This window comes from Panulirus ornatus, chromosome 45 (assembly GCF_036320965.1).
Source record: "Panulirus ornatus isolate Po-2019 chromosome 45, ASM3632096v1, whole genome shotgun sequence".
Lineage (NCBI taxonomy): Eukaryota > Metazoa > Arthropoda > Malacostraca > Decapoda > Palinuridae > Panulirus > Panulirus ornatus.
The window spans coordinates 9,374,702-9,387,201 of record NC_092268.1 but is presented as its reverse complement, the minus strand read 5'-3'; the positions used below and the strand labels follow the sequence as shown (position 1 = coordinate 9,387,201).

Below are 12,500 nucleotides of genomic sequence, written 5' to 3'. Positions count from 1 at the left end.
CCGATGTTTGGGTTCGGCGGTTTCTGTCGTGGGTCTGAAGTTGATGTTTTGGGTCTGGAAAGTGATGTTGATGTGTGGCCTGGAAGGTCTGGAAGTTTATGAGGTTAAAGTTCACTTGTGTAGAATTGGAAACTCCTTATGTGTTCACGTAGGACTTGAAAGACGGATTTAGTGAGAGAGTGGAAAGGTTTGAGACCGATATAAATGTTTGATATAAATGTTTGAGACCGATATGAATGTTTGAGACCGATATAAATGTTTGATATAAATGTTTGAGACCGATATGAATGTTTGAGACCGATATAAATGTTTGATATAAATGTTTGAGACCGATATGAATGTTTGAGACCGATATAAATGTTTGATATAAATGTTTGAGACCGATATGAATGTTTGAGACCGATATAAATGTTTGATATAAATGTTTGAGACCGATATGAATGTTTGAGACCGATATAAATGTTTGATATAAATGTTTGAGACCGATATAAATGTTTGATATAAATGTTTGAGACCGATATGAATGTTTGAGACCGATATAAATGTTTGATATAAATGTTTGAGACCGATATAAATGTTTGATATAAATGTTTGAGACCGATATAAATGTTTGATATAAATGTTTGAGACCGATATAAATGTTTGATATAAATGTTTGAGACCGATATAAATGTTTGATATAAATGTTTGAGACCGATATGAATGTTTGAGACCGATATAAATGTTTGATATAAATGTTTGAGACCGATTTATTATTGAATTTGGAATGACATGAGGAAGTTACATTGCCAGTAAAGAGAAAATGGAGGATTGTGGATTTTGCCTGCAGGGAATAAGTGTGTGTGACTGGGAGGAGTACGAGAGAGCACGAGAGGTAAAGAGAAAGACATGAGAGTTAAATGAGTCATTTTTTTCTATAAACATTTCTGTACCGTAACGTCTTTAGTGACGTTTCTTCTGTGTCTTGTCCTGCAGGCGGCACAGAGCGGCCTGAGGATACAGTTAGCCCCGTCTGTTCATCACCAAGCGGCCGCTATGTTGTCCATTCTCGTGCGCTACCAGTGGCATTCGCTCTCCATCGTCACCTCCCAGATCGCTGGCCACACCGACTTCGTCCAAGCTGTCAGGGATCAGGTGGCCCAGCACAAGGAAAACCATCGCGGAAAGTGAGTATTAGGATGTTGACTGAGGTATAAGGTGGCCCCAACACTGGGAGATCCACTGTGGAAAATAGGCTGTACTGAAGTATAAGGTGGCCCCAACACTGGGAGATCCACTGTGGAAAATAGGCTGTACTGAAGTATAAGGTGGCCCCAAGATAAGGAGATCCACTGTGGAAAATAGGCTGTACTGAAGTATAAGGTGGCCCCAAGATAATGAGATCCACTGTGGAAAATAGGCTGTACTGAAGTATAAGGTGGCCCCAAGATAATGAGATCCACTGTGGAAAATAGGCTGTACTGGGGTATAAGGTGGCCCCAAGATAATGAGATCCACTGTGGAAATGTTACACTGGTAGTGAGGTATAAGGTGGCCCTAACATTTGTCGTGTGTGTGTGTGTGTATGTGTGTGACTTCTTTTTGCCTCTGTGTTATATCAAAACAAAGGCAAACTACATGTATAGTTCCTGGGTAGAGAGAGGAACAGAGAAGGGGGCCAAGTGAGGATGTACCCTCTAAGTCTCAGTCCTCTGTCCTTAACGCTACCTCACTCACGCGGGAAATGGCGACTATGTATAGAAGAATAGGAAAGGCACAAGATATATTTCCTGGCCAGTTCATCTTGTGTTACGTGAAGACTCAGTGTTTCTGTTTATGGTCTGAAATATCGTGTTACCGTCGGACTCTTTCCTCTCTCTCCTTCTGTCTCTCCGGCACCAGCAGGATCGCCGAACCCTCGTGTTCTCGGGGTCTCTCGCCTTGCCCTTCCTCCCTTGACAACAACTTTCTCAGGGAAACAATTTCTCTGGTGTGAGAGAACTGGAGGAGACGTTTGGCATCAGCCCAACCTCATACGAAACTTGGTCAGTGTTTCCAGGGTTTACTGTGGCAGCTGAGTTGAGAGGGTCAATGTTTCCAGGGTTTGCTGTGGCAGCTGAGTTGAGAGGGTCAATGTTTCCAGGGTTTACTGTGGCAGCTGAGTTGAGACGGTCAGTGTTTCCAGGGTTTGCTGTGGCAGCTGAGTTGAGAGGGTCAGTGTTTCCAGGGTTTACTGTGGCAGCTGAGTTGAGAGGGTCAATGTTTCCAGGGTTTACTGTGGCAGCTGAGTTGAGAGGGTCAGTGTTTCCAGGGTTTACTGTGGCAGCTGAGTTGAGAGGGTCAATGTTTCCAGGGTTTACTGTGGCAGCTGAGTTGAGACGGTCAGTGTTTCCAGGGTTTGCTGTGGCAGCTGAGTTGAGAGGGTCGACGGTCCAGGCTCTGCTCCCAGCCCAGAGCTGGGACGCTCCCAGTAGATGTCTTGCTTTTATTCCTGGAACAGAGGTTGGGACGCTTTTAGTGAATATCTCAGAGTTTACCCCTGGAAGAGAGTTGGGGATCTCTTTGGTGAATATCTTGGCTTTATCCTGGAACAGAGTTGGGGACACATCTGGTGAATATCTTGGCTTTATCCTGGAACGAAGTTGGGGACACATCTGGTGAATATCTTGGCTTTACTCCCTGGAACGAAGTTGGGGACACATCTGGTGAATATCTTGGCTTTATCCTGGAACGAAGTTGGGGACACATCTGGTGAATATCTTGGCTTTATCCTGGAACGAAGTTGGGGACACATCTGGTGAATATCTTGGCTTTATCCTGGAAGAGAGTTGGGGACACATCTGGTGAATATCTTGGCTTTATCCTGGAACAGAGTTGGGGACACATCTGGTGAATATCTTGGCTTTATCCTGGAACGAAGTTGGGGACACATCTGGTGAATATCTTGGCTTTATCCTGGAACAGAGTTGGGGACACATCTGGTGAATATCTTGGCTTTATCCTGGAACGAAGTTGGGGACACATCTGGTGAATATCTTGGCTTTATCCTGGAACAGAGTTGGGGACACATCTGGTGAATATCTTGGCTTTATCCCTGGAACAGAGTTGGGGACACATCTGGTGAATATCTTGGCTTTATCCTGGAACGAAGTTGGGGACACATCTGGTGAATATCTTGGCTTTATCCTGGAACAGAGTTGGGGACACATCTGGTGAATATCTTGGCTTTATCCTGGAACGAAGTTGGGGACACATCTGGTGAATATCTTGGCTTTATCCTGGAACGAAGTTGGGGACACATCTGGTGAATATCTTGGCTTTATCCTGGAACAGAGTTGGGGACACATCTGGTGAATATCTTGGCTTTATCCTGGAACAGAGTTGGGGACACATCTGGTGAATATCTTGGCTTTATCCTGGAACGAAGTTGGGGACACATCTGGTGAATATCTTGGCTTTATCCTGGAACAGAGTTGGGGACACATCTGGTGAATATCTTGGCTTTATCCTGGAACAGAGTTGGGGACACATCTGGTGAATATCTTGGCTTTATCCTGGAACGAAGTTGGGGACACATCTGGTGAATATCTTGGCTTTATCCTGGAACAGAGTTGGGGACACATCTGGTGAATATCTTGGCTTTATCCTGGAACAGAGTTGGGGGACACATCTGGTGAATATCTTGGCTTTACTCCCTGGAACGAAGTTGGGGACACATCTGGTGAATATCTTGGCTTTATCCTGGAACGAAGTTGGGGACACATCTGGTGAATATCTTGGCTTTACTCCCTGGAACGAAGTTGGGGACACATCTGGTGAATATCTTGGCTTTATCCCTGGAACGAAGTTGGGGACACATCTGGTGAATATCTTGGCTTTACTCCTGGAACGAAGTTGGGGACGCTTTTACCCTTTCACTCGAGCTGAAGTTAAGGATGTCAAATCCTGGTCGTTATCTTGAATCAGAGTTGGAAATGTGAGGTCGTGGATTTTAGTGGTGGAAGGTCTGACATCTTCATGGCTTGTTCTGACCCATTGATTTTAAATGATAATGACACATCTTGAATTAGATTCCAGACTGCAATACATAGTGGCAGTATGTCTGCTTCCAGAAATATCCTTAAAACTGGTGAAGATGTTCACAGTTATGCGAGTGATGCGTCATCACCTGACGTAGGAGGTTGCGACAACCTCGGCGGAAGATAAGAATATGAGATCCAGGTTGCCAGCTAACCCACCTGGAAATATATCTTTGAAGAAGAACACAGAGATCTCAAAGTAAAGTTTTGTTCTTCTTGCGGAAATCCGTTATGTCCCAGGTGGTCTTATGGAATGGCGCAGCTCCTCTTCCAGAGGCCTCCCGCCCTCAATTACTTTCAGGTCCTCCTGGAAAGGCCTGCTATTGTGGGCCTGGAATGCATGGAATTGTCAGCACTTTCCGACCTTGAACTGCTTCCAGTAATCGCTCTTCGGGTATTGCTGGAAACTTGGCGCTCCTAACCTAAAGAACAGAACTCACTTGCTCCTTCACTGTCGACATTGATGAAACTTAAAACGATGTCAACAACGGTGATTGTTCATACGTATCAGTTTATTTCCATGATTGTTCATACGTATCAGTGTATTTGCATAATTGTTCATACGTATCAGTGTATTTGCATAATTGTTCATAGTATCAGTTTATTTCCATGATTGTTCATACGTATCAGGTTATTTGCATAATTGTTCATAGTATCAGTTTATTTCCATGATTGTTCATACGTATCAGGTTATTTCCATAATTGTTCATACGTATCAGTTTATTTGCATTAATTGTTCATACGTATCAGGTTATTTCCATAATTGTTCATACGTATCAGTTTATTTCCATGATTGTTCATACGTATCAGATTATTTGCATAATTGTTCATAACGTATCAGTTTATTTGCATATTGTTCATACGTATCAGGTTATTTGCATAATTGTTCATAGTATCAGTTTATTTCCATGATTGTTCATACGTATCAGGTTATTTGCATAATTGTTCATACGTATCAGGTTATTTGCATAATTGTTCATACGTATCAGGTTATTTGCATAATTGTTCATACGTATCAGTTTATTTGCATATTGTTCATACGTATCAGGTTATTTGCATAATTGTTCATAACGTATCAGTTTATTTGCATATTGTTCATACGTATCAGTTTATTTGCATATTGTTCATACGTATCAGGTTATTTGCATAATTGTTCATACGTATCAGGTTATTTGCATAATTGTTCATAACGTATCAGTTTATTTGCATAATTGTTCATACGTATCAGGTTATTTGCATAATTGTTCATACGTATCAGTGTATTTGCATAATTGTTCATACGTATCAGTTTATTTGCATATTGTTCATACGTATCAGGTTATTTGCATAATTGTTCATACGTATCAGGTTATTTGCATAATTGTTCATAACGTATCAGTTTATTTGCATATTGTTCATACGTATCAGGTTATTTCCATAATTGTTCATACGTATCAGTTTATTTGCATATTGTTCATACGTATCAGATTATTTGCATAATTGTTCATAACGTATCAGTTTATTTGCATATTGTTCATACGTATCAGTTTATTTGCATTAATTGTTCATACGTATCAGATTATTTGCATAATTGTTCATACGTATCAGATTATTTGCATAATTGTTCATAACGTATCAGTTTATTTGCATATTGTTCATACGTATCAGGTTATTTGCATAATTGTTCATACGTATCAGGTTATTTGCATAATTGTTCATACGTATCAGTTTATTTGCATATTGTTCATACGTATCAGGTTATTTGCATAATTGTTCATAACGTATCAGTTTATTTGCATATTGTTCATACGTATCAGGTTATTTGCATAATTGTTCATACGTATCAGATTATTTGCATAATTGTTCATACGTATCAGGTTATTTGCATAATTGTTCATACGTAACAGTTTATTTGCATATTGTTCATACGTATCAGGTTATTTGCATAATTGTTCATACGTATCAGGTTATTTGCATAATTGTTCATAGTATCAGTTTATTTGCATATTGTTCATACGTATCAGTTTATTTGCATTAATTGTTCATACGTATCAGTTTATTTCCATGATTGTTCATACGTATCAGATTATTTGCATAATTGTTCATACGTATCAGTTCATTAGCATAATTGTTCATAACGTATCAGTTTATTTCCATGATTGTTCATACGTATCAGTGTATTTGCATAATTGTTCATAACGTATCAGTTTATTTTCATAATTGTTCATACGTATCAGGTTATTTGCATAATTGTTCATACGTATCAGGTTATTTGCATAATTGTTCATACGTATCAGTGTATTTGCATAATTGTTCATACGTATCAGGTTATTTGCATAATTGTTCATACGTATCAGTTCATTAGCATAATTGTTCATACGTATCAGTTTATTTTCATAATTGTTCATACGTATCAGTTTATTTCCATGATTGTTCATACGTATCAGTGTATTTGCATAATTGTTCATACGTATCAGGTTATTTCCATAATTGTTCATACGTATCAGTGTATTTGCATAATTGTTCATAGTATCAGTTTATTTCCATGATTGTTCATACGTATCAGGTTATTTCCATAATTGTTCATACGTATCAGGTTATTTGCATAATTGTTCATAACGTATCAGTTTATTTGCATATTGTTCATACGTATCAGATTATTTGCATAATTGTTCATACGTATCAGATTATTGCATAATTGTTCATACGTATCAGGTTATTTGCATAATTGTTCATAGTATCAGTTTATTTCCATGATTGTTCATACGTATCAGGTTATTTCCATAATTGTTCATACGTATCAGTGTATTTGCATAATTGTTCATACGTATCAGTTTATTTCCATAATTGTTCATACGTATCAGGTTATTTGCATAATTGTTCATAACGTATCAGTTTATTTCCATAATTGTTCATACGTATCAGATTATTTGCATAATTGTTCATACGTATCAGATTATTGCATAATTGTTCATAACGTATCAGTTTATTTTCATAATTGTTCATACGTATCAGTGTATTTGCATAATTGTTCATACGTATCAGTGTATTTGCATAATTGTTCATAGTATCAGTTTATTTGCATAATTGTTCATACGTATCAGTGTATTTGCATAATTGTTCATACGTATCAGTGTATTTGCATAATTGTTCATACGTATCAGTGTATTTGCATAATTGTTCATAGTATCAGTTTATTTGCATATTGTTCATACGTATCAGTGTATTTGCATAATTGTTCATACGTATCAGGTTATTTGCATAATTGTTCATAGTATCAGTTTATTTGCATTAATTGTTCATACGTATCAGTGTATTTGCATAATTGTTCATAGTATCAGTTTATTTCCATGATTGTTCATACGTATCAGGTTATTTGCATAATTGTTCATAGTATCAGTTTATTTCCATGATTGTTCATACGTATCAGGTTATTTCCATAATTGTTCATACGTATCAGGTTATTTCCATAATTGTTCATACGTATCAGTTTATTTCCATGATTGTTCATACGTATCAGGTTATTTGCATAATTGTTCATACGTATCAGGTTATTTCCATAATTGTTCATACGTATCAGTTTATTTCCATGATTGTTCATACGTATCAGTTTATTTCCATGATTGTTCATACGTATCAGTTTATTTCCATGATTGTTCATACGTATCAGGTTATTTCCATAATTGTTCATACGTATCAGTTTATTTCCATGATTGTTCATACGTATCAGTGTATTTGCATAATTGTTCATACGTATCAGGTTATTTCCATAATTGTTCATACGTATCAGTTCATTAGCATAATTGTTCATACGTATCAGGTTATTTGCATAATTGTTCATACGTATCAGTTTATTTTCATAATTGTTCATACGTATCAGTTCATTAGCATAATTGTTCATAGTATCAGTTTATTTGCATAATTGTCATACGTATCAGTTCATTAGCATAATTGTTCATAACGTATCAGTTTATTTGCATTAATTGTTCATACGTATCAGTTTATTTGCATATTGTTCATACGTATCAGTTTATTTGCATTAATTGTTCATACGTATCAGTTTATTTGCATATTGTTCATACGTATCAGTTCATTAGCATAATTGTTCATACGTATCAGATTATTGCATAATTGTTCATACGTATCAGATTATTTGCATAATTGTTCATACGTATCAGATTATTTGCATAATTGTTCATACGTATCAGGTTATTTGCATAATTGTTCATACGTATCAGTTCATTAGCATAATTGTTCATAGTATCAGTTTATTTCCATGATTGTTCATACGTATCAGATTATTGCATAATTGTTCATACGTATCAGATTATTTGCATAATTGTTCATACATAACAGGTAATTTGCATAATTGTTCATACATAACAGGTAATTTGCATAATTGTTCATACATAACAGGTAATTTGCATAATTGTTCATACATAACAGGTAATTTGCATAATTGTTCATACATAACAGGTAATTTGCATAATTGTTCATAGTATCAGTTTATTTCCATGATTGTTCATACGTATCAGATTATTTGCATAATTGTTCATACATAACAGGTAATTTGCATAATTGTTCATACGTATCAGATTATTTGCATAATTGTTCATACGTATCAGATTATTGCATAATTGTTCATACATAACAGGTAATTTGCATAATTGTTCATAGTATCAGTTTATTTCCATGATTGTTCATACGTATCAGTTCATTAGCATAATTGTTCATACATAACAGGTAATTTGCATAATTGTTCATACGTATCAGTTCATTAGCATAATTGTTCATACATAACAGGTAATTTGCATAATTGTTCATAGTATCAGTTTATTTCCATGATTGTTCATACGTATCAGGTTATTTGCATAATTGTTCATACATAACAGGTAATTTGCATAATTGTTCATACATAACAGGTAATTTGCATAATTGTTCATACGTATCAGTTCATTAGCATAATTGTTCATACGTATCAGTGTATTTGCATAATTGTTCATACGTATCAGTTCATTAGCATAATTGTTCATACGTATCAGTTCATTAGCATAATTGTTCATAGTATCAGTTTATTTCCATGATTGTTCATACGTATCAGTGTATTTGCATAATTGTTCATAACGTATCAGTTTATTTCCATGATTGTTCATACGTATCAGTGTATTTGCATAATTGTTCATAACGTATCAGTTTATTTGCATAATTGTTCATACGTATCAGGTTATTTCCATAATTGTTCATACGTATCAGTTTATTTTCATAATTGTTCATACGTATCAGTTTATTTGCATAATTGTTCATACGTATCAGTTCATTAGCATAATTGTTCATACGTATCAGTTTATTTGCATAATTGTTCATACGTATCAGTTTATTTCCATGATTGTTCATACGTATCAGTTTATTTCCATGATTGTTCATACGTATCAGGTTATTTGCATAATTGTTCATACGTATCAGTGTATTTGCATAATTGTTCATACGTATCAGGTTATTTGCATAATTGTTCATACGTATCAGGTTATTTGCATAATTGTTCATACGTATCAGTGTATTTGCATAATTGTTCATACGTATCAGTTCATTAGCATAATTGTTCATAGTATCAGTTTATTTGCATAATTGTTCATACGTATCAGTTCATTAGCATAATTGTTCATACGTATCAGATTATTGCATAATTGTTCATAACGTATCAGTTTATTTCCATAATTGTTCATACGTATCAGGTTATTTCCATAATTGTTCATACGTATCAGGTTATTTCCATAATTGTTCATACGTATCAGATTATTTCCATAATTGTTCATACGTATCAGATTATTTGCATAATTGTTCATACGTATCAGGTTATTTCCATAATTGTTCATACGTATCAGTTTATTTCCATAATTGTTCATACGTATCAGATTATTTGCATAATTGTTCATACGTATCAGGTTATTTGCATAATTGTTCATACGTATCAGTTTATTTCCATGATTGTTCATACGTATCAGTTTATTTCCATGATTGTTCATACGTATCAGTTTATTTCCATGATTGTTCATACGTATCAGGTTATTTCCATAATTGTTCATACGTATCAGATTATTTGCATAATTGTTCATACGTATCAGGTTATTTGCATAATTGTTCATAGTATCAGTTTATTTCCATGATTGTTCATACGTATCAGTTCATTAGCATAATTGTTCATACGTATCAGGTTATTTGCATAATTGTCATACGTATCAGGTTATTTGCATAATTGTTCATACGTATCAGTTCATTAGCATAATTGTTCATACGTATCAGGTTATTTGCATAATTGTTCATAGTATCAGTTTATTTCCATGATTGTTCATACGTATCAGTTTATTTGCATTAATTGTTCATACGTATCAGTGTATTTGCATAATTGTTCATACGTATCAGTTCATTAGCATAATTGTTCATACGTATCAGGTTATTTCCATAATTGTTCATACGTATCAGTTCATTAGCATAATTGTTCATACGTATCAGATTATTTGCATAATTGTTCATACGTATCAGATTATTGCATAATTGTTCATACGTATCAGGTTATTTGCATAATTGTTCATACGTATCAGGTTATTTCCATAATTGTTCATACGTATCAGATTATTGCATAATTGTTCATACGTATCAGGTTATTTCCATAATTGTTCATAGTATCAGTTTATTTCCATGATTGTTCATACGTATCAGGTTATTTGCATAATTGTTCATACGTATCAGATTATTGCATAATTGTTCATACGTATCAGGTTATTTCCATAATTGTTCATACGTATCAGGTTATTTGCATAATTGTTCATACGTATCAGGTTATTTCCATAATTGTTCATACGTATCAGGTTATTTGCATAATTGTTCATACGTATCAGTGTATTTGCATAATTGTTCATACGTATCAGGTTATTTGCATAATTGTTCATAGTATCAGTTTATTTCCATGATTGTTCATACGTATCAGTTCATTAGCATAATTGTTCATAGTATCAGTTTATTTCCATGATTGTTCATACGTATCAGTGTATTTGCATAATTGTTCATAACGTATCAGTTTATTTCCATGATTGTTCATACGTATCAGTTTATTTCCATGATTGTTCATACGTATCAGTTCATTAGCATAATTGTTCATAGTATCAGTTTATTTCCATGATTGTTCATACGTATCAGGTTATTTGCATAATTGTTCATAGTATCAGTTTATTTCCATAATTGTTCATACATAACAGGTAATTTGCATAATTGTTCATACGTATCAGTTTATTTCCATAATTGTTCATACGTATCAGTGTATTTGCATAATTGTTCATAACGTATCAGTTTATTTCCATGATTGTTCATACGTATCAGGTTATTTCCATAATTGTTCATACGTATCAGGTTATTTCCATAATTGTTCATACGTATCAGGTTATTTCCATAATTGTTCATACGTATCAGTGTATTTGCATAATTGTTCATACGTATCAGATTATTTGCATAATTGTTCATACGTATCAGTTTATTTCCATGATTGTTCATACGTATCAGGTTATTTGCATAATTGTTCATAGTATCAGTTTATTTCCATGATTGTTCATACGTATCAGGTTATTTCCATAATTGTTCATACGTATCAGTGTATTTGCATAATTGTTCATACGTATCAGATTATTGCATAATTGTTCATACGTATCAGTGTATTTGCATAATTGTTCATACGTATCAGTTCATTAGCATAATTGTTCATACGTATCAGGTTATTTCCATAATTGTTCATACGTATCAGGTTATTTCCATAATTGTTCATACGTATCAGTTCATTAGCATAATTGTTCATAGTATCAGTTTATTTCCATGATTGTTCATACGTATCAGTTCATTAGCATAATTGTTCATACGTATCAGGTTATTTGCATAATTGTCATACGTATCAGTTCATTAGCATAATTGTTCATACGTATCAGGTTATTTCCATAATTGTTCATACGTAACAGTTTATTTGCATAATTGTTCATACGTATCAGGTTATTTGCATAATTGTTCATACGTATCAGGTTATTTCCATAATTGTTCATACGTATCAGTGTATTTGCATAATTGTTCATACGTATCAGTTTATTTGCATATTGTTCATACGTATCAGTGTATTTGCATAATTGTTCATACGTATCAGGTTATTTGCATAATTGTTCATAGTATCAGTTTATTTCCATGATTGTTCATACGTATCAGTTTATTTCCATGATTGTTCATACGTATCAGATTATTTGCATAATTGTCATACGTATCAGTTTATTTCCATGATTGTTCATACGTATCAGATTATTTGCATAATTGTTCATACGTATCAGTTCATTAGCATAATTGTTCATACGTATCAGATTATTTGCATAATTGTTCATAACGTATCAGTTTATTTGCATAATTGTTCATACGTATCAGATTATTTGCATAATT

At 34.5% G+C, this 12,500-nt stretch overlaps 1 protein-coding gene across 1 annotated transcript in view; it reads left to right on the top strand.

The window, feature by feature from the left end:
• The window catches only part of LOC139762935 (glutamate receptor ionotropic, NMDA 2B-like), a 421,764-nt gene that overhangs the window by 212,136 nt on the left and 197,128 nt on the right, over positions 1-12,500 (top strand). Inside the window, exon 5 of the mRNA XM_071688232.1 lies at positions 976-1,166. Coding sequence (XP_071544333.1) covers positions 976-1,166 — 191 coding nt within the window. The remainder of the gene's footprint in view (positions 1-975; positions 1,167-12,500) is intronic.